This window comes from Danio rerio, chromosome 2 (genome assembly GCF_052040795.2).
Source record: "Danio rerio strain M-AB ecotype USA chromosome 2, GRCz13ab, whole genome shotgun sequence".
Lineage (NCBI taxonomy): Eukaryota > Metazoa > Chordata > Actinopteri > Cypriniformes > Danionidae > Danio > Danio rerio.
Genome location: NC_141022.1, coordinates 44,889,910 through 44,913,704, shown reverse-complemented (window position 1 = coordinate 44,913,704; position 23,795 = coordinate 44,889,910). Strand labels below are relative to the sequence as shown.

At 36.6% G+C, this 23,795-nt stretch overlaps 1 protein-coding gene across 2 annotated transcripts; it reads right to left on the bottom strand.

Moving 5' to 3' along the window:
* Positions 1-95: 95 nt before the first annotated feature.
* Positions 96-20,279, bottom strand: acvr1l (activin A receptor, type 1 like). 2 transcript variants are annotated; one of them, NM_131345.1, is given in 11 exon segments: positions 766-2,657; positions 4,832-4,962; positions 5,092-5,289; positions 7,001-7,276; positions 9,643-9,789; positions 10,151-10,250; positions 11,572-11,786; positions 13,922-14,173; positions 16,998-17,077; positions 17,577-17,652; positions 20,158-20,253. In NM_131345.1, coding segments are annotated over 9 exon segments (1,521 nt in total). In that variant the 5' UTR covers positions 17,065-17,077; positions 17,577-17,652; positions 20,158-20,253; the 3' UTR covers positions 766-2,522.
* Positions 20,280-23,795: the final 3,516 nt, after the last annotated feature.

Below are 23,795 nucleotides of genomic sequence, written 5' to 3'. Positions count from 1 at the left end.
AGCTTTTTATTTGCTTATACATATAAAATAATTGACTGTGGGATAAATTGAAATGCTACAAATATTTTTTTTAGACAAGAATAAAACCAGCATTCTTTAAATAAAAGCCCAGCATGAGATTTTATTAATTTTCATATCATGTAAATACACCGAATTGTGTCTAATAAATCATCAACAACAAAAAAGTTGCTAAATCCATTTAGACAATAAAAGTATATTTTGGTTAACAATGGCTGATGCCTTTTTACTGGCATAATTATACCCCCCTTCCCCTATGACATACAAATAAATGATCTGTCCATCGTGCAAAATGGAAAACAAATTGAATTCTTTTCCAATACAGAGCATCTGCAAAACTGGAAGAAAGCAATGGAACTACCAAGCTGATTTTTTAAAAGACAATTACAAAATGGGTCTACAATTGATCTTGCGTCTGTAGCAGAGTTGGCATTTACGTTCTCATTAGCTTGAGCTGGTGAACTTCCAGCTATAAAAGCACTGGGTATCGGAGAGAGGCTGCAGACCTCTTGTAAACATCAGCACAGATAAGAAGGTCATTTTCCAGCAGAGTCAGACAATGTGGAACCTTAACTAAGGCTTGATTTAGCTCATCTCCCTGTACAGGAAAACTCGAGACAGATGCATGACAATCCGCAACACGATTCTTGAAATTCTACGGTTAAAAAGAAAGCATCACCACAGCATGGACTAGCTTAAAGCACAAGGACATGACAGAAAAAAAAAACATTCCATTGATGTAACCGATGAAAAAAAGCAGATTTCCTTTTAATTCTTAACCGCGCATTCAGTATTCCAGTAACATCATACATAAGGTTTCTTCATTATAACATTCACAGTTCATAATGCAATAGCTGCTGTAGTCTTAATTCCTAACATCGCTCCCCAGGTCAACACAAACATGTAAACGTTTGGTTTTATAGGAGAGCAAAAGCGACCAGAAGTGAAAGTTGTAGTGTATCATGACCAATTTTTCCAAAATAAAAAAAATTAAATTCAAACAATTTCACTTAACCCAAACCATAAGCAACATACACAAGCCATTCGGTATACAACAATAGCATTTTCCTTTGTAAACCTCTTCCATCCTATATTAGAGTGTCACTTTTAAATAGTCAAAAAGCGTTTAAAGTTTTAAAAGCATCCGAATTCTCTCGGCTCATGGTGCGTGTTGAAAACTGTGATACAAAAAGTGTGAAAAAAGCATGAGGGTAAACAAATACGCAAATTCACAAAACCAGAGTCTATTTATGATCATGACTAGCTCTGTTAGTGTGCTGAGACGTCACCTTAAAAGCTCATAAGTAGGGTTTTGTACATGACAGCAAATAGTTCAGGCCCTACTGGACAGCGGCTGATTGTCATTGAACAAACATCAAGTACGCATGCCTGTGAGGGCAAAAATAAAGACAACAGCTACAAAAAAATAAAACAAAAAAGCACTACGGTGTGCTACAATGGCTTTTAGTCAGGCAGGCATAGAGGCAACAGGTCAGAAAGGCCTTGTGTCAAAGGGAAGCCCTCATAGGGTGCTATGAGAATGACCAGACTGCGAGTTCACCCAAACAAAAAAATATATATATTAAAAAAAAATGATTCTCTCATTATTTACTCATCATTCATGTCATTCCAAACAATATATGAACGGTTTTCGTTAATTTTTAGAGAGCATGCCACAATATGTGCTCACTGTATGGAAAAAGAGCAGCGTGAGCATTCTTTAAAACATCTTTTTCTGTGTTTTTCCCACTGAAAAAGTTATTTATTTTTGGAATTACATGATGACAGAATTTATTTTTTTTTTACCACTAGTTCAAAACCCAGGTCTGGTCACTAAACAGGCCTAATTAAAGAAAGAAGCCTGTTGATTCCTACTGTACATAGTGGCATTAAGCAACCAACCGGTTTTATGATAAGTCCACTATAGCAAAACTGTGACTAACTTTGCCTAACCTATCTACAAGAACTATCAGGACCTTTAAAAAGCTCAAAACCCACCATATGTCTAAAAGCAGGTGATGTTACAGCTATGAAGTTTTTCTGGTTATAACAAGAATCATGTGCACACACACACATTATGAGACTGATTGCATTTCAGCATGTGTGTATCCGTCCTTTTCATTTTTCTGAAAAGTACAAATCTTTAAAGTCTGCCAATGGTTAAATAGACAACGTGATGCTGTTAAAAAAATCCATGACAGAGGGTTTCTTCAAGGCCTGTCAGTGTGCGTCCACATATTTGATGGCGTCTCTGTCCTTTTTGTTGCTTCTTGAGGGTAAATGTGAGTTCCACCGGGTTCAGCGGGGGGAAAAATAAAATCCATAAAAGAGAGCGTAATTCTCTATAAAAAAGTTTTTAGGCCAATGAACAAGAAGAATAAAGCAAATAAACAGCATGTTAGAGTTGGGACAGATGCCAGCGATGGAATCCAATGGTTTGGTTACACACAGTGTCTGTATAATGAGCGGGTGAGCGGTCAGTAGTTCTGCAGCTCTCTCTCTCCTCAGCAGTCGGTTTTGCCCTTCTCCAGTGAACTGTGGATTTTATCCAGAGTCTTTTTGATGCGCAGGGCAGTGAGACGAGCCGAGGGGTTCTGGTACCAGCACTCTTTCATCAGCTTCACCAGAGCAGACAGGGTCTGTGAACACACACAAACATACCCATTTGTTTGCAGATCGAGAATCTTTGGCCCATATGCAAATGATTAGATTAGATGTCAGTGTGGGGTTTTTAATATTCTTAAAAAGAAAATGGGCAAATTCATCGGTCAACAGAATTAAAACTGCAGTGTACAAATACATTGTTGAAGATGTGCTTTGAAATGTGTTACAATTGTCAACTTGCAAGCTGGGGCTCATGTTATTTTTCACTTCAGAGATGTAGGTAGCCATCTAAAATGGCCAATGTGAAAATGTGTAACATTACACAGGGTTCCCACTTTTACGGACACAAGATTGAAGCACTTTTTAAAGCACCATTAATTTAAAATCAAGCAGCTCTGTTATTCATATCCCAGCATAAGCAGTGTCAATAAAGTCCTTACTGTAATCAACATTTAATATTTACATTATAAATGTAACAATATGAGTAATTGTCAAAAGATTTAGACAATTTTAAGGTTTGTGAATAATTGATCAATTGTGCATTATTTGTCATTGTTATTATACAATATTTAAATGTAAGATTTTTAAATTGAGATTTTTTTTCAACAATACAATTGTTGAAATAGCATCCAAATGTTTTTCCCCAAACTTAAATTTAAGTACTTTTAAAGACCCATGTCTGTTTTTATCTTTTCTAGGCATTGAATCCATATGCCTAAGATTCAAATACTTTCAAGCACTTTCAAGAAGTGTGGGAACCCTGACACAATATTGGCCCGTTTCCACTGAGTGGTAAGGTACGGTACGCTATATTAGTAGTTTCCATTATCAAAAGATACCTAAATCGTACTGTAGCAGTTTTTGTGTACCCTTTCCAAAGGGTATCAGTCAAAAAGGCAGAGCTAGACCCGCAGCTGAACACAGAGAAGGGACACTAGCGTACACAAGCCAGGAAAATGAAAACAAAGGATGAAGTATTTTTAAATTCACAGCCGAGACATTACATCGTAATAATATATACATATAATAATGAGCCATTGTAGACCCGGGATCAAACAAAACTTGTCGTTGTTTTGATGAACAGCTACAAAGCCAAGCCAAGAAGAACAAAAGCTGCCGTGTTGTTTTACGAGGGTGTCTAAAAGCATGAGCGGTTTCACTTTCTTGAGAGAGAGAGAGAGAGCTCAACGCAAATCTATATTTGAAATAACTAACTTCTTGAGCTGACGATAATAACATGCACGTGATTATTGAAGTGCTTCAGACATCCAATCCTTTCAGAAACAGACAAACGCAAGAGTGCCGCGGGAAAAAAAACCTATGGAAAAAACAAAAGAGAAGCCCAGCAGAAGGAGCAAATGATTTTTTTCAGCAACCTAATCCATGAACAATCTGCCATGTTTAAATATTATCATCACCTTTTGCACTATTATTAAGTGACGGAATAATTTTCTAACAAGAGATTACATATGCTGGTAAAGATTAAAGATACAGAGGCGAGGTTTGCACTGACTGGGTTATATGTTGCATGTTGTTTTTGAACTCAAATAAGGGCTAAATGTATGCTGGGTGTAGTTTTTCTGTAATTAGTAACATATCGGAGACTGTAAGGGGCTGTATGCGTTCATTTATGTTGCATTTATTTATTTATTATATAATTGCAGACGTTACAGCAAGCTATTTCGCACTGTCATTGATCTGCAGTTATAATCAAATCGTGTTCATAAAAAGGTTGGTAATGAACATTTATACGCAAGTATTTGTTTGTATAAAGCATCTGTGTTGTGAGAAGTGATTCCCATATGATTTGTAAACGAACCGTACAGTTTTGCTTTGACTTTTCCTTGAAAAGAATGGCATCAACTGAAACTTTCTGTCATACACCACCATGCAAAACCTTTGTTTTACAGTCTGCTATCAGCTAGATTTGTTTAGCATTTCTGTAGGGGAACAGAAGTTAGCATAACACTGGTTCCTTAGAAAAACAACAGATTTTTTTTCTATTGGTTAAATTATTAAAGGAGTAAGTATTACAACTTTAAAATTCTTGTGCTATTTGTTCATCAACTTAGACCTTATTGACTTTGAAGCCTAAACACATGTAAGTGGAAGTTAAAAGCTAAACTTATAAGCCAGCCATTATCAATCTACATTGTGGTCACATGATGATAACAACCAAGAAAACAACTAATTTTTTAACAGTACTTACAGGATCTGAAAACCAGCGGTTGGGAATGAATGGCCTTTGCTGCTCCACACAAACCACTTTCCTCATGTCGTCAAAGCTGGGATCATTAGGAACCAGGTCATAGAAAGGCGGCTTGTATTCCTCTACAATTCCTACAGGATCCAGAATGAAAAAAGTCAGTGAACAAAGATGGAAAACTCTCTGATCTACATTATAATTAGATGCTGACACAGCACTTCAATCAAAATGGAACATTTCTAAATGTAGTCTAGCAAACTGACCATTGCTGATGGTTCTGCGTGCGATCTCCCACAGCACCAACCCAAAGGCCCAGATATCCACCCTCTTATAGGCGTCAAAACAGTCCGTCTGAATGGTCTCATCTAGAACCTCCGGTGCCATGTAGCGTTTGGTTCCCACTTTAGGATTATTTCCCACATCAAGCTGATTATCAGACTGCGTGTGTGTTACTGCCAGACCTACAGAGATACAAGGTGGAGGGAAAGTACATGTATGAAATCATGTAAAACTACACCCACTGATCACTTTATATGTTACAGCCATTCATCTCATTAAAGGTCCAGTGAAGTGCTTTAAAAAAAAGGGATTTTTTTTATTCGATGTTTGATGATTTCAAAAAAAAAAAAAAAAAAGAGAGGGTGGGAGAGTAGCTTAAAAAAAACATCCAGTGTTTTGGACCACAGTTCTGCCAAATCACAGCTCTGCCAGTGAGAGTGGTTGAGATCAAGCACATCAAATGAATAGCAAATGAGAAGCGTCTTGAAGGGGGCGGGCCATGTTAGATTCTAGACAGCATTTGATTGGTAAAGATTTGATGAGACACTGAAGTATGAGGCGACATGGAAAAAAAAGGCAGCAGTAACAAATTGCAAATTTGAGATGTTTGCATTTTCTAAATGTGATTTTTACCACTGTTTTGGAGCACATTAGATTATAGATATCATTTGGCAGCAATTGGCATGTTGGTTTGTGCAATATAGGCTGATCAAAGTATTTTAGAAATTGCTTATTTACTGGGATTTTTACAAACAAACATCTCTTTGGTTTACAGAGAACGATCAGAAAAAACAACAATTCTGTGGATGAAAGCAGTAAATCTAAATGGAAAACTGTTGAACTAAAACTGTTGAAGCTAAAGGTAAGAGGAAAATGACCAGCTTGGTTCAAACTGACAGAAAGGCAACTTTAAATTGAATAACTTGAATGCAGAAGAGCATCTCTGAATTTGAAACACACCAAACCTTGAAGCAGAAGAGCTACAGCAGCAGAAGGCCATACTGGTGCCACTTTTCTAAATATATTTATTTTATTATTTTATAATAAAAATAATAATATAAATATGATTTTTTTAGTTCTCAATCACTAATTATCAATTTAGTGTCCCAATTTCTGCTGCAATATACAGATGGCACCAATCGATACTGATATTTTAAAAACGTCCATTTCCTGTTAATATTTGAGCTCTGTTTAGCGCATTCTTAAACAGCGCTGAAATGACAGAATCACAGAACTCACCGCTATTTACTGAGTGTAACCACAGCGGTGAGTTCAGTGAACTGATGACCTTCACGGCCAATCACAGTCATTTTTGTTGAGCATGTGAACACAATTGGAAATCAGCGCTGTTTAAGAACACTCTCAAGAGTGCTCAAATGTTAGCGGGAAATGTTTGTTTTAAAGTTTCAGTATCGATTGGTACTAAATTCCAGTATCGTGACAACACAGGTGAGTGGGCTTGACAAACCACACACAGAAAACACACTTTCATCTGTTTCTTCAACTGACACTTGCACCAGTTTTTGCACCAGAGCCGTTCTTACAATGACTCCATTTCTCTCTAAAAACAAAAACGTGCATTTATGAAGCAAGCTTTACACAGGTGAGTGGGCGTGATAAACCACCTGTAGAAACACTCTTTTCTCTATGAAAGAACACTCCCCTCTCTTTACTCTAGCACTTAATGAAACAGTTCCTTGGTACATTTAAAACTACTTGTGTGTATTGCCTCTTCTTGTTAAATCGCTGGTTCCCTGTAATTTGCTTTAAACAAAAAAGCAGTTTAGGACTGACCCATTTGTAAAATTTCATATTGCTAGATCAAATGGTTTTGTCCTGTACAAGCAGCTTTCAATATTAGATAAACAAAAAACAGGGCATGACAGAATTTACCCAGGTCAGCGATGCAGCACTGCAAATCTTTCTTCACAAGGATGTTCTTGCTCTTCAGGTCTCTGTGAGCGATGGCCGGTTTGCCCTCCGTGCCAAAGATCTCCGTGTGCAGGTGCACCAGCCCGCTGGCAATCGAAGCCGCCATGTGCAGTCCATCTGCCATCTCCACAGCCACACGCTGCAGGTAGTCATACAGAGAGCCATTCTCGTGATAGTGTGTGATCAGCCACAGCTGAGTGCTAGAGTTTCGGGAGGTCATGTCAGAAGCCATGAAGCCTGCAAAGAAAAAGAGTTGAAAATAACATTAGCCACAATGCTTTGCAGTGGCTATTTATTTGGCCTAAATAATTAGCTCAGTCCAAAATGATAATTCTGTTATTAATTCATTCATCCATTCATTTTTCTTTGGCTTAGTCTCTTTATTAATCAGGGGTCGCCACAGCGGAATTATCCAGCATGTTTTGCAGCACTAATGCCCTTCCAGCTGCAACCCAGTACTAGAACACACACACACACACACACACAGACACACACACAGACACACACACAGACACACACACAGACACGCACGCACGCACGCACGCACGCACGCACGCACGCACGCACGCACGCACGCACACACGCACACACACACACACACACACACACACACACACACACACACACACACACACACACACACACACAATGGTCAATTTAGTTTATTCAATTTTATAGCGCATGTCTTTCGACTGGGGGGAAACCGAAGCACCCAGAGAAAACCCACAGCAACACGGAGAACATGCGAACCCCACAAAGAAATGCCAACTGGCCCAGCCGGGACACAAACCAGCGACCTTCTTGCTGTGAGTGCTAACCAATGAGCCAGCATGTCACCCCAATTCTGTTATTAATTACTCATCCTAATGTCATTCGAATCACATGAAAGCTTTAATAATTTTCAGAACACAAATCAAGATATTTTAGATGAAATCCAAGAGCTCCCTGACTTTCCAGAGACAGCAAGAGTTCAGAGTCCAGAAAAGAAACCCAAAATTACCAAGTGACAACTGTAATCATATAAAGCTCCATGAACACTTTGTGCACCAAAAAAAAAAAAAATAAAAAAATAAAAAAATAAAAAAAATAAACTGTAAAAGCTAGTTTACACTCCAATATTTTTGTTTTCCTTTCACACAGTGATAGCGGTAAATATCCGGAAAATTACCAGAATGACTTTACCGGTAAATGAAAAAAAAAAACACTGTTCACACGCAAGATCGTTCTGGAATTTTTCTGGAAAAGACCATTCACACATCCATTCCAAAATACCGGTTCATTCTGACATCATTAACCAGAAATGAGCTCTAAACGGCTGCACTTTCATTTGTAAACCTAGAAGGGCTTTTGTTTTGGCTTTTGTAGTACATAATATGTGTGTGTGTTGGTGCTCACCGGCTGCTTCACGTGCACACGCGTCAAGTATCAGAGGTAAACAAACAGCGGTTCATCATAAGCATTTTATCGATTATTTTTTTCACAGTTGGCAAGAAGAAGGAACATAGTAACATAATCTGACTAACGTCTAGCAGCTAAATGTGTCTGGAAAAATATTCAAAGGCTTTTATTTTCATAAACCACGTGGATGTGAATGATATAAATGTTCTCATTGGTTGGAGTAGACGTCTCACGTCAGCGCTCTAATCGTAAACGCGCTCTTTCCGGCAATTTTCCTTCTGAGTTCCAACAGAGAGCATTCTGTGAAATTACCGATAATGTTACAACTTCTCTTTCCGGAAAATTGCCGGGACGAATTTACCGGTATTTTCAAAAAGGGCCTGTTCACAGGTGATCCCTTTCCGGAAAATTGCGGGTAATTTTCTGTAAAGGTCTGTATGTGTGAAAATTGCTAATATTTGTGGTTCCCTTCTAGACTTTGATTGTCTCGTAACCCTTGCTTCCTATGAAGGGTCAGAGAGCGTTAGGATTTCATCTAAAAAGGGCTGCATGATACTTGAAATATATGAAATCCGATATTGTTGAGGTTTTCGATAACAATAATTCTTATAAAATAGGTAACTTTTTAAAAAGGCTATTTTATTAGCAGTTAAAAAAATAATTTATGCAAGGATCATACTAAAATACACAAGCAATAGATATTTTTCTGAGCTAATTAAACACTATGAATGACAGAAAACCTTGGTGGAAATTCTGATTCTTATTGGCTGTTGTCTTTTTCTTCTTCTGGCATTAGCATTTATTTTCAGCTCTAGGTTCACCTACCAGAAGAGGCAGGGATAAAGATAGTAAAAGTCCCATCTGATTGGTTAGATTTAAATAAACAACATATGCATGCAGCACACAAATGCTAAGCACATAAAATTCATTTTAAATATTGCACTTTTCTGTGATATAGATACTGCATATGCTAATATCGCGATAACAATATTTTCTTAATATAGAGTGCTTCCTTAATCTAAAATATTGTTTGTTCTGAAGATGAATTAATGTCTTAGTGGTTGGAAACGACATGAGAGTGAGTAATTATATACATATTTATATATACAAAACAAAATAACAAAATGTGCATTTTGGTGTGGGATAATCCTTTTAAGATGTCATTTTATTGTTATGATGTGGAAACCAATAAGATGCTTATTTACCTAATATATTTTCATGTCGTAGCAGAACAGTGTTGTAAATTTCTGTTTCTCGAAACCATGACTTCTCATCTCTAGAGGAAAAGATCTTCACGGCTACATTTTCTCCTTGCCATTGACCTCTCCACACTTCACCGTACCGTCCTTTACCTGAGAACACATACAAAAAAGACATTTTTTGTCGACATCACTTACATAAGGTCTAAAAAAAGGGTTTCCGTTTATCCACTTGTCGAGTCTGACGTACTTCCAATGCCAAAATCTCAGATAGCCAGACGGTGATTAATATTTTAGGTATTCTGAAAATATTGGTGCTCAGGAGGATGCTGTGAACATGAAGAATGAAGTGTACACCACTAGTTTTTAAAAGTTTAGCTTAAATGTGTAATATGAACAAATAGTGCCCATAAATGTTTTAAACGGAAACAAGGCAGTGTTCCATGAGACCCTAAAATATCTCTAGTGACATGTTTTGTGTAGTCTTCCGTGTAAATCCTACGGTTTGTCTTACCAACACACTCCACCAGGCTGATCTGCCGCGCAACCGTTCTCTGAACCAGGAAGGGCAGTCCTGAACCACTGCCTGAAGTGCAGGAGTGATCCATCAGATCCTAGGAAACCATACATATTAGTTACCATCTAACATCAATGAATAAATAACTTCAGTTAAAAAAAGAATTGGTGTGGGGCTGGTTACGTATATTGCTAAACTTTCTTAGAGGTAACTCTGATACAAGTTTTATTCATGGAGATAATTAAAAAACACTGCAGTGTTCTGTGTTTGTCTTAGACAATTAGTCTACCGAAATGTGTATATTCCCTACAAGCTGAAGCTGATTGGTCAGTTCTTGTTATGTGACTTGCGGTGTGCTCGCAGTTTGCATTCAACTGGGTGCGTATGGAAGGCATGAGTGCGTCCCGCCACTGGAAATAACAAATCTTGACGGGAAAAAATGCAATATGTGAACGACCCCTTAAAGGCCGCCATAATTTGTGATCTTCAGCAGTTGATCTTCTTGCATTGTCATGGTAAATTCGCCTGATTTGTTGACAAACGAGTTGTGGATCTAATCCTTGGCAGTTCGTGGATCCTTCACTTGGCCTTTTCCCCTTGGCAAAGAAACTTTCCAAAGATGTCTGTTTCTTACTCATTTTGCTAGCTTGTGGGTTCAATTTGGGCGCTCAAATGATCGAGATGTAAGCAAGAGAATAAGATTATTTTTCAAAATAAAAGATTTTTCAAAATAAAAGATCGTTCAGATGCAAATAATTAAAGATTTCTTGTGAGGCCCTGCACCAATTGATTACTCTGCGGTTGGGGACCACTGGTTTAGATGATTTCTGAAAGATCATGATAACACTGAAGACTGGAGAAAAGACGTTGAAAAAAACAGATTTACCATTTAATGAAAAAAAAAATCACATAAAAAATGTAATAAAATGTAAAAATGTATTTTAATGATATTTCACAATTTTACAATTTTGAATTATATTTTGTCAAATAATTGTATATATGGGTGACACTGGAGAACATTTTTAAAATGTTATTTATACCACAAAAAGTGGTAAAACGTCCACAAAATACCCAATTATTAGTATTATAAAAAACAATTAATGTAACATAGTCTATAGAAATTTAGCATCAATGAATGACTAACTTCAGCTAAAATAACAACCCCCCCATAACTTCATATATTAATTATAATATAAATGTGATAAAACATCCATAAGACCTGATATTTGTATTATAAAAGAAATTATGTAGTTTATAGAAATCTACCGTCAATAAATGAATAACTTGAGCTAAAAAAATAAGTTCATATAATAATAATAATAATAATATATAAAAGTGATAAAACATACAAAACAAAAGATTATAAAATGAAATTATGAAATACTAAACAATTCATGTAGTCTATAGAAATACAATACCGCAAGTGTGCTGTCTCCGACATTAGACGCGATAAGCCCATCGATGGCCCCCTGTTCAGTGTCAAACTCGTGCAGTCTCTCCAGACGCCCATGATGGAGTCGACGGCACACCAGCAAAGCCAGAAAAGACAGCAGACCCAGAACCACAAACGGCCCCAACACAAACAGAACCAACATTTCCACGCGGTAATGAACAGTCTTCTTTTCTTCTGGACCTTTTCAGAAACACAGTACAAATCAAAAACATTCACAAAATGATAGCAACAGACAAAAAGGGGTATAAATAATTTGTGTTTTAGAATTCTAAATGTAACCAAACAAAAAGCAAAAAATATAAAAGACATAACTGATAATTCTATAATGGTAGCACAGCATTTTAGAAACAGTTTCACATGTATAGCATGTACTTATTATTATGGTCATTGCATAAACAGGGTAATAACGAAGACTGTAGAATACACAAGACATGTCACTCGTATAGTTTGAATGGGGAAAAGTGTAATGGTCAATTTGGCCAATGAACCTCGCCTACTAGTACAGCAGCCAATTATCGTTAGCTATAGACTGACAATCCTCCAGGGGATAACCTCGAACCAGACCTGTGCTTTTATGACAGGAAACAAACACTGGAATCTCAGTGAATACTTGCTTCACAGACATAAGTATATTCCCATAGAGCTTGAAATCTGTACCTTTTAATGAATCAACTGCACTTGAAAACAAAAGTTTTCTGGTTTTGTCCTTTCAAGCATACATCACACGACAGCAACTACTCAAATACCCAAAAAAAAAACAAAAAAAAAAAACGCTGTCATTTCTGGAGAACATTCACCATAAGGACCAAGTTGTGAATTACTGCTGAAGACCAGAGTGATCTGATGAAGCATTATTCAGAGGATGATAATGTGTAACACGACCATAAATGAAGTTGCTGTTGTGATCTCGTTGCTTTGGGGTGCACTTGCACATTATATCAACAAAAAAAAAAAAAACTGATTTTGAAACTTATGAGAGTCATTTAATTTTATTGGTGATTCCAAATATGTAATCTCATTCGTAAGCTTGTTTTGGAGAATTTGATGTTTCCCCAGTCAGACAGAATGCTCTGGCGTTTCAAAGATGGCCGTCGAGTGAAATGACTTGTCTTCAGGCTGATTTATACTTCTGCGTCAAACACCGGCGTATGCTACGGCGCTGATGCATAGCCCTTCGCCGTGGCCATCGCCGTCACTGACATGCACCTCTCAAAAATTGTAACTACACGTCGCAAAGACGCGTAGCGTAAGCTCTGTGATTGGTCGGCTTGGTAGCGCTGACGAGTCTGGGCGGGACCGAGAGCCGCGCGAATGGCGCGAGCGATTGTTTACAAGTGTGGAGTCCCGTGAAGGAGCTCTGGATAGAAAGTTTTGTTTTGTGTTAACCTCATAGTTAAAGTTGTTGCACATCCGCCGGTTCCTGCCTCAAAATGAGCGAGTTTGAGTCACTTGTATAACCAGGAAGTGTTCAGGAAACGCAAAACAGAAGCGAAGAAACTCGACACAGAGGAACATTTACACATCACTGCCAACTAGCGTTTCGGAAGAGTTATTGCAGACCTACAGAGACAGCGCGTAGAAGTATAAATGCACAGCTGCGCGCGTTGCCTGCGCCGTGAGTTACGCCGGTCACTTGACGCAGAAGTATAAACCAGGCTTTAAAGGGACTTTGGTTATAATAAGGTAATCTCTCTAAACCTAGTCCTGAACCTAAAGGTAATTACCTAATATAGCCCAGAACTCCAAATCAAGTACAATATAAGCTCTAAATACACATACTGTAAAATAAAATGCAACCAATATAAATAATAAAAAGAAAAAACAATGGTTTGAAATTATGGTTTTAAGTTTAAGTATTGTTTAAATTATTGTTTTAACTTTACAAAACATTTACCATACAAAAATACAAATTACTATACAAAAACTTATATACAAATACACATGGTCAAGCTTAAAATTATTAATTCCCTCTGAATTAAAGTTACTTTTATTCAACTGGTAAGTTTTTTTGAAATTATATAGATAAAAGAAATATAAATAAAAAACCTGACATTAAAGCAGATAAATTAATAAAAAATATTATAATTATTATTTTTTTAAATGTATCAAGTCTTGTAAATGTTAAATGTTTGAAAAATCACATCTGCAATGAACAATAATATTTAAAATCAATATCAATTTGAAAAGCTGCAAAGACTTTTTTTTGGAAAGAATTTTGTCTGGATATCCTTAATCTTGATCTCCGTTTACACAACAGTACTTCTGGAAAGCTCCAGATGTCGATTCTCCTGCCAGTTACAGATTAAAAGTCTTACTTGTGAGCAGCAGTCGAAGTAGGGTCTCTTTGGAGACGTTGGCGTTGCACATGTGTTGAGAACAGCATTCTACCACATGACTAGCAGAAGCTGTTGCGGAGCAGGTCATGCGCTTGCTCGCCGGCCCGATCAAGCAGCCCCGCTTGAACGTCGTCACATCATTGCTAATGATAACGGAGGTGTAACACTGGTCACCAGTACACTGCTGCTCATTACAGTCACTGCCGACACACATGCAGTCAATGGAGACATCTGGAGAGAGACAGAAAACCAGAGAGTTAAATCATGAATTAAAGAAAGAGGAACTCGTCTGTAGCCATTTGTCAGTTGTCACCAGCTAAAAAATCTCTGGGAACAATGAAATTAATTAAGGAAGACCAGCGTGACGCCAGTCCTTGCAGACGAGACTCTTTCTAAGCCTGATAACTCAGGCTGTTTTCTTCCCTTCTCCCTGCCTTCATTTCCTGTGACACTGAACTCTGTCAGCTTTACAAATTGACTACACAGGATAAGAGCCAGGGAGCATCAGTGACACAGATCAATTAACCCGGCATTCATGTTTTATGCTCTCTATGAGACACGCTAACAGAGCCTGAGAGAAAAGCACAACCAAAACTAGCTACACCAATCCTACTGCACTGAAAGTTTTTTTAGCTGCATCTTAGTGGCTGGCCTGCATAGAATAGGCATTTACATTGGCACCAATGTGCACAAACAATTAACAGTTCAGTAATAAAGGAATTTTGTCCAAAAGATGAGTAAAATATTAAGGAACCAAATGTGGGAAGTTTGTGAACTATGCAGTGTTTAAATGTTACGGGGTACTTTTTTTTTTTTGCTCTAATTTTTTTTTTACATCTCTCCTGAACGGTTGATTTTTACCATTTAAAAAAAAAATCCATTTAGCCCATCTTCCAGTTCGACGGGAGCACTTTTAGCTTAGCATCATTCCCTGAATCGGATTCGACCATTAGCATCTCGCTCAAAAAGAAATTCGATAGTTCTCCAATTTAAGGCTTGACTCTTCTGTAGTTATATTATGTGCTAAGACTTGAATTGCCAATTGTGTATTAAATATGCTAAATATAAATAAACTTGCCTTGCCTTGAAAGACCGACTTAAAACGAAAAAGTTGCCATTTTTTGGACTGATGTGGCTAGGAACTATACACTCTTTCCTGCATAATAACCAAGGAACTTAGCTGCCGTACCATGGCGTCAGTAAGCACAATAATATTACAAAGGAAATCTGCTGAATTCTTTCAATATAACCAACGTGACCATCTGCTTGCCAGTTACCTCGCTTGAAACAATTTTCAAGTGCTGCATAATATCACAAGTATTTTTTGACTGATAAACACATGGTCGAATTTGATTCAATGAACAACGCTAAGCTAAGTTAAAAACGCTCTGCCAAACCAAAGATCAGCTGAATAGATTGAAAAATGTTAAAACTCATCGGTTTAATTCCAGGGAAGAGTTGCAAAATAAGTCTACTTTTAAAAAAAATACAGTGTAACTTTAATGAACCAAGGTTAACAAGATAGTACATCTTTAAAGCACAAGCTCAGTTTGAGAAATTTAGTAACAAGATATTCTGCTTTGAAAATGTGTTTGTTTTGGTAATTTTAACCTGCCCAATGCCAGTTTAGCAAACTATATTTCAGCACCTCGGGTTGCCTTGGTGGAAAACCTTGTATTTCATTCATTCATTCGCTCGTCCAGAAAGGCTCTGAAAGAATGCTCCCGTAACCGAAATGTGACCTCAGGTGGACAGTAGCAGACTCCGAAATGCAGATTCCACATGAGGTTATTAATTAGCAAATAACATAAATATTATGAACATCAACATTGGGTGTACATTGTAACCTCATGTCCAAACAACACGCTATGTGACAAGATTTGCAGTAATAAACAACTTGGCTGTTTGCACCAGACTAAACACACAGGAATTTAAATACAGCCATTCAGAAGCACAGAATATGCAGTCACTCACGAAATGGTAAGGTTTATAATCTAATTAATACATATTAAACCTCTTTAACATTATTAAATGTAGTTTCTGAATCACTGATGTGTGTTTAGTTCTAACAATGAATTTCTAACCGTTTATTTTATTTTTAAGATCTGAGGTGAACTATCTACTGCTGATTTCAGTTGTATGGCAATAAATGTCATGCAAATCGGCATTCAAACTCACATTGGTAGCATTTAACACTGAATAAAGCATGTGAGGTTTACCTGAGGTGATCATTTTTAGGTTCTGTTGTTCACCTGTGAGAAATTAAAGCTGTTTCTAATATATCAATTCGAGGTGTTGGTAAAGAGAAAAACTCATTTTAATACGGAAAATATTCCATCATTTAGGTGCTGTTGCTTTTATTTAGAAAACGGTTTAAATCACTCGCTCCTGTCCTCAATCTAGCAACCTGCACTTCCGTTCGTTTTGATCCAGAAGTGCAATACCTAGTTTAACCACTGGGTGTCAAACTTACATGCTGCACCTTTAAAAAACCTCCCACATTCTTTATTAACTGCAAACAGCGTAGCACAAATATACTTAATTATTAAACTTCAAGTTTACTCTTGCTTCCCCTGTGCAGGGTGTAGAGAGTAGTGAACACTATTTATGAACATGTTGATTGGAAAACTTCTTGCAGCTGAATATATATATCAGGTGTGTTAAACATGAGTGATGCTAAATAAATAATGTTTAATGGTTCAAGGATTGAGAACTGCTGACAAAACAATTTTTTATGTTCATCAAAGCTACAATTATTTTAGGAAAAATCATGTTCAAAAAATAAATAAATAAATAAACTATATATATAAATCTGAATTTCAATCAAGAGCCTTCTGATTCATTACATTTCAGGAATTAAGAAGTCGTTTGGTGCTCAGGAAATATTTTTATTATCAATGTCAATTTTTCTAAACGTGGTAGTTTGTAGATTTTATTTTCAAGATGCTTTGATAAGTTCTAAATAACAGAATTCATTTGAAATACGTGTATAACATTACATATGTAATATGAAATAAAAATAAATAGCCTTAATTAATAATAATAAAATCTTTACCTTTAGCTGATGTCTGTAAGAACTGAAGCAGGAACAGGATGATGATTTGGGTGCTGCAATGCCCCATTTGGTTCAATGCACTGAAAAGAAATTGAGGTGTTACAAAACTCAAATTTTAGCCAAGATACACGCATCACCTGCCTAGATTACATAAAAGTTGTGCAAAACAGTAGGACAGGATCAATCCCCCGAAGAAAAAAAACAGGACAGCAAAAATGACAACTTAATTACATTTTTAGAGAGTGCAGCTGTGCTCTGCCTCTTTCTTTCTCACTCCTGCCACAAATACTTCCGCACACACAGCATGAGTGTGTCTGTGTGTGTGTGTGTTTGAGAGGGGGCCGTTTCTGTGGCAACCGAGGAGAGAGAGAGATGCCCATTATGGAGCAACATCAAACACAAGGAGAGGAGCACTTTCGGAGAGGCAGAAAGAAACACATTTTGGGAGTGTCAAACTCACCATTGTGGTGTAAAATTCAAGAACACAACTCAGGAGGACACTATGACTAATTGTAGATTAAATTCTCGAAAATGTGTGGCATTATTTTATCCGAAAAACAATAAAGTTAACAGTCTTACTTGTACAACTCCTCAAGTGACTCTCAGCACTGCCTTTCAGTATTCGCACAGCCAGACTCTGTCTTCCCATTGGATCCTAAAAAGTCCAGAAGCAAAGATGCATCTTAAGCCGTTTCCACAGACACGCTTTCCTCATGGTCATTTCTTCAGGACAGCGAGTGACAGGATAAGAATGGTGCCTGGAAGTCTCTAAACACTGATAGTCTGAGAGCTGGACAGACTTAACGCCTTTATTCCGTTCTGCTGCTCTTTATATTAAAGTTAGGGTTATAGAAACACAAAAAAGTCCCACAAATTATGGTTGTGCTTTATTTTTTATTTTCAGAAATTCAGATGATCTAACTCGCTTGTCTTTGCTTTAATGAGAGCAGCATCTTGTGCTTGTGGAATTAAGAACATCTGACTGTACAAAATAGTTGGCATGAGAAATGTAAAAACTTAACACTGAAATAAATAAAATTCATAAAAATGAATAAATGACATCTGAACAAGAAAACAAATAAACAAACTTTATATAGTAACATTTATTTTAAATGTTTCCCCATTGTCAAGGTTTAATTATGTTTCATAAATACCACTTACATCCCATAATAAATAAATAGTATCAACATTAATAAATAATAATACATTAGAATTTGAGAAATAAGAATTTGATAAACATAGTCTGGATGCAATTACAATCAGCAGTGGTTTTCAATCTCCAGGGGCCCCACAGAAATGTTCTTACAAAAAGCATTAAAAAAAACTCAAAAATGCAATAAATGCACTGAATAATAATAATTATCAAATAAAAATAAGGGCTTCACGATAGCGCAGTGGATAGCACAATCTCCTCACAGCAAGAAGGTCGCTGGTTCGAGCCTCGGCTGGGTCAGCTGGCATTTCTGTGTGGAGTTTGCATGTACTTTTTCTGTTCAAGTAGGCTTCACCCGCAGTCCAAAGACAAGTGGTACAGGTGAATTGGGTAAGTTAAATTGCCCATAGTGACTGTGTGTAAATGAGAGTGTATGGATGTTTCCCAGTGAAGGCTTGCAGCTGGAAGGGCATCCGCTGCATTAAACATATGCTAGATAAGTTGGCGGTTCATTCTGCTATGGCGACCCCGGATTAATAAAGGGACTAAGCCGAAAAAGGAAATGAATGAAAGAATAAAACTTATTAGAAACTAAACATTTTTCAGAAGTATTAGACACATTACATATCGCAAGTTTATTGAGGTTAAGTTGGTTTTATATTCGTAGATTCTTTCAGAGACAACTTCTGACATCTTTATTTTTTGTAAAATGGTACTTTAAATATTGGGTCTGAAATCACATTTAAGTATGACTTCAAAACAACATTAGCACTTTTTAATTGACTTCAACAATATTGTACTTTGATAGTCATTTACTGCTAACATAATTTCCTTGTTTTGAATTTGTAAATAATACTTTTCTGAAATGTTATTAAGAAGAAAGTCTGAATGTGCAAATATATTACCACCTTACCTCAATCGTAAGATACATGTACAAGATACGCTTTAGCCAATGAAATAAGGTTAGCGTTGAACTGCATACCAATAATAATATAAAGCGTAATTAAATGGGGTTCATTTAATAACTTTATTAACAGAAAAACGCTTTTGTGACTATTCCAGAACTGCCAATCATAGTGAATGAAGTATAGTTAGTTTTATATTCGTACATTCGTTTAGCGACAATTTCTGATATGCTCCCTTTATTTTTTGTACCATGGTAACGTTACTTTAAATATTTAGTCTGAAATCGCAATTATGTATGACTTCAACAATAATGTACTTTGATAGCCATTGGCTGCTAATATGATTTCCCTGTTTAGAATTTGTAAATAATACTTTTTCTGAAATGATATTATTAAAGAGAAAGTTTGAATGTGCGAATATAAAACCAACTTTAACTCAATCGTAAGATACATATACAAGATGTGATTTAGCCAGTAAAATAGCTTTGAACTGCATACCAATGATAATATAAATGGTAATTAAAAAGGATTTAATTAATAATTTAAATAACAGAAAAAAACGCTTTTGTGAACTGCCAATAATAATTTATAAAATCCGCCGACATTAATTTCCAGTATGTGTGTGACTGTGGGAGACTGGGCACAGATAAAAGAAAGCTCTTATCGTCACGATCTAAATGAGTCACACAGTCAACAAAACAATCAAGATAACTGAGATGTAATGAAATTACATTGATGAATTGTAAGTGTAAACATTTTAAAGCTGCAGATTATTAACACGGGGCTCTTGTATTCAAGTAGGTGGACGACAATAACACTAACGTTACAGATGATCAGCTTCAACAAACACAAGCCACTAGTTACGTTACATAGCAGATCTCTTAGCAAGCTCGATCCATGCGCAAACATCACAAAACAACATCAGAAACACAAAATAACTCGCAAAAATCGACGCAGTGGAAATACCAGGGTAATGTTTGCAATATAACTATTTAATAATCGGCCTGTTTGCAGCAGCTGTGCTAACAGTGCTAACAACGACCATACTTTACTCGCCGCATACACTTCCAGCAATCAAAGTCAAAACGGAGATCGCGTTTACCTTTAGCTGCAATGCAGATTCATGTTTGTGTTCAATTTCCGTAATATCACTCTTTTATTCGAAGTCGTGTTTTCAGCGCTGACAGACTGTCTGCCGCCACCCAGAGAGACTGAAAAGACTGCGCCGTGACGTCACCATAAACAAGTGACGCGCGAGAGCATTGTGGGATACCACGGTCCGCCGAAAGTGAGTACCTGCTGGATTATTTTACGGAACATTTCGTCTTTAGTCAACCTACATAAACAAATACCTTTGGCTTCAGTTACAAGAAGCACGAAAATATCTGTATACAAGCACGTTTTGTAGACAAAATCTGCTACTTTAGACTCACTAGCCATAGCTAACTTTAGCTGCCACAGTCACTTTGAGATTAGAGTGAAAGATAATTAGTAAATTTAGACTAATTATACACAAATGAGTTTACTTTTAGAAATATGTTAGAATTTAACATTACAAGATACTGCACGATACACTAGTATCATATTTAGTGTTCAGAGTGACAATTTATTTGAAAAAATGCAGTTATGGAGCCCCATTGATTTGACTTTGAGCTACTGCATCTTAGGTCTAGACTTTAATTACAATATTTACATATTACATTTATATATTTACAGAAAATTATTTTTTTCTAAAAGAGTTTTTAAAGGATTGTGATGGTAAATATAATTTCAAATAATATCACAAATTAATAATTGAATTATGCAACGAAATTTTGTTATCCATAATCCATAATTTGTTATCCATGGTTTTACTACAATAAAAAATAACTAACCATCATTTTATAATGGTATTTTTAGAATGTGATTATATAAAGTGGTTATACAAGTTATGATCAAATGCACACAAAAAAGGTTGATGAACTTTCATTACAATTAAACCATGGTTCATTTTCAAAAGGTTTGGCAATAAAAAAGATCTCAATTTTATTGCTGTGTAGAAATTGAAGCCAAAGCATACCCGAAATGGCCACTGTCATCATTTATCATTTGTGCAGTTGTGACCACCTAACCTCATGCAGACTGAACTGCCAGTAGCCGACACATTTATCAGTGCATACCTGCCCATAACTCTAAAACACTCACCCACTGCATGGTTATTATTTATCTGGCTGTTTGTTTATTGTTTTGTGAATATATTTAGTCTTTTTTCATGCCTTTGTTGTAATAAAACAGGAATGCAGACACGAAAGCTCAGGCTAATGGGCTGTTTCTTTGTTAGTTTTAAATCAGTTTGGCACACAATAATAAAATTGATGTGATAAGGAATACAAATGTAGTCAGATTGCATTACTTTAAATGTGTAATCTAGATTACATTATGCAATTTCTAAGTAATCTACCCAACACTTGCATCCTCAAGTTGAACCCACCTATCATTAGCTCCCATATATGTTCATATAAATATCCATATTTCATAATTAATGTTAAAGATTGTTTTTGAAAATGACCTTTCATACAGTGGGTAACACAGCTCTAAGTGAAGTGAAATATCCTGCTAAGGCTTAAATCTGAAAGTGCACCATGTTTAAAACTATTGATTCATCTATAAAAGAGTCGGCTCATCTTGGTTCGAATGAACTGCCGCTGTAGCGAGTCTTTTGCCGTGTCGGCGTGACGTCGATATGAAACTCAAGCCCGTACAATTGTAGAATGCGCAGACCCGGGAAAATTGAAACCCCCCGGTCAAGTCCACACATACTTTAGAAAGAAAAAGAAAAAGACAAACACTGTAGCAGATCCCGGTTGAATCAAGTCGCATAGACGCTGTGCTCTAAAGTGTGAGGGAAAGTTAGTGTTATTTTCCCTACCCAAAGATGAGACTGTGAAGAGTCAGTGGTTGAATTTTAGTTGTGCAAAAATACCTCAGCATTAAAGCACCAGCCTTGTGCTGTGTTCCCGTCATTTTTCTGATGAGTGCTTCAGCAATCTACATGCTTACAACACATGATTCATCAGCTGTTTGTTAAAGGAAGGATCAGAAAAGACTATAGACAGGAACCTTTCAGTACACAGTTCATGGATCAGTTTCTTCCTCCATTTCACAAGTGTAAGTTAAGTAAGTGCAGTAGGTTGCCTCCTTGTTATCTCTAGCTTGCAAATTATGTATTTAATTGTGTTTTGTTACTTGTTACCACTTGTACTGAATCTGGTTTACTCTATATTCTAAAACCATGTTGAAAACATGGCACGTGCCCCTTTGTTTATGGATTTGAATGCATTTGTGAGCTTGCGATCCACTCTCCTCCTACACCTACACTCCTATGGGGCTCTATTTTGACGGTCCATGCATAGAACGCAGGGCGCAAACGTTTTCAGGGCGTGTCAGGACGCGTTTTAGCTAATTTAAGGACGGGAAATCTGCCTTGCGCCGTGGCGCATGTTCTAAAAGGGTTGAGTTTATTTTCTTAATGAGTTATAGGTGTGTTTTGAGAATAAACCAATTAGAGTCTCATCTCCCATTCCCTTTAAAAGTCAGCTGCGTCGCGCCAAGAGCGCATTCGCTATTTACAGGACGCAAAGTAAGTCTAAGTGGAAAAAATGAGCATTTCACAAGCAAACAGTTAACAGTTTTTTAACAGAAAACTGTTAAACAGAGCATCTACTGCGTGAGAATGAGAGATAATGAAACTACTTTCACTTTCGCTCTTGGATAGGGAAACCTTTACGCACAGACATTAATTAGTCTATAAATAAACACTTTTGTTTGTTAAGCGCAAATATTCGTTTCAAAACTATTTCTAAATTCAGTTCTAATTTCCAACAAACGAATAAATGAATAATATTAACAAAGTATGCTCAAAAACCTAAGTTATATCCTAAAACACATGACGTGGCCCTTATGGTCTAAAACCTGACAGGTGGGCAAATCTAAGCTTGTTTTTAATAAAACAAATATAAATAAGGAAATAATAAATAATACTGCTAATAATAATAACATTATACAAAAGCAAATTGTTATGAATGAACTGAAAAAGCCTCCCGAGATTAAGAAGACATAAAAGCAGTGGTTTTTCATATTTATGTAGGCTAGAAAATAATATGTTTTGTAATATTTTAATCCTTTATATTTATATCCTATATCTATTCTTATTATATCCTTTATATATCCTTAATATTAACATTTTTTCATATGTAAAGATATTTGCCTATTGCTCTCTTGTGCGTTTTAAGCAGTGCGTAAGCGAGGCGCAACTCTGCGCTGGAGTTTAGACCGGGTTAGTTTTGGTCTAATGAAAAAGCTATTGTAGTTCCTCAAAATAGCGACGCGCCAGTGGTCCGCCTCAGAACGCCTTCTTTTTTAGACCAGAACGCCTATGGGCGCACAAATGAGCGCTAATGCATTTGCTATTTAAACACCGTAGCGCAACGCCTCAAAACAACTCTTGCGTCAAGCTGAAACTACCTAAAGACTATTGCGCCACGCCTTGCGCCACGCTGCGCCGGGTGTATAATAGGGCCCATGGTCACTATTGTGGACGTCTGTAGCTACTTTTCTCCAACATTCTTAAGAATCTCTTGTTTTGTGTTCAGCAGAAGAAAATATTCATGAAAACCAGTTAGAACCACTTGAATGTGAGCAAATATTTGTTTGGGACGAACTAACCTTTTAACTTCTTCATTGCTTTCAATAAAAGTTTGT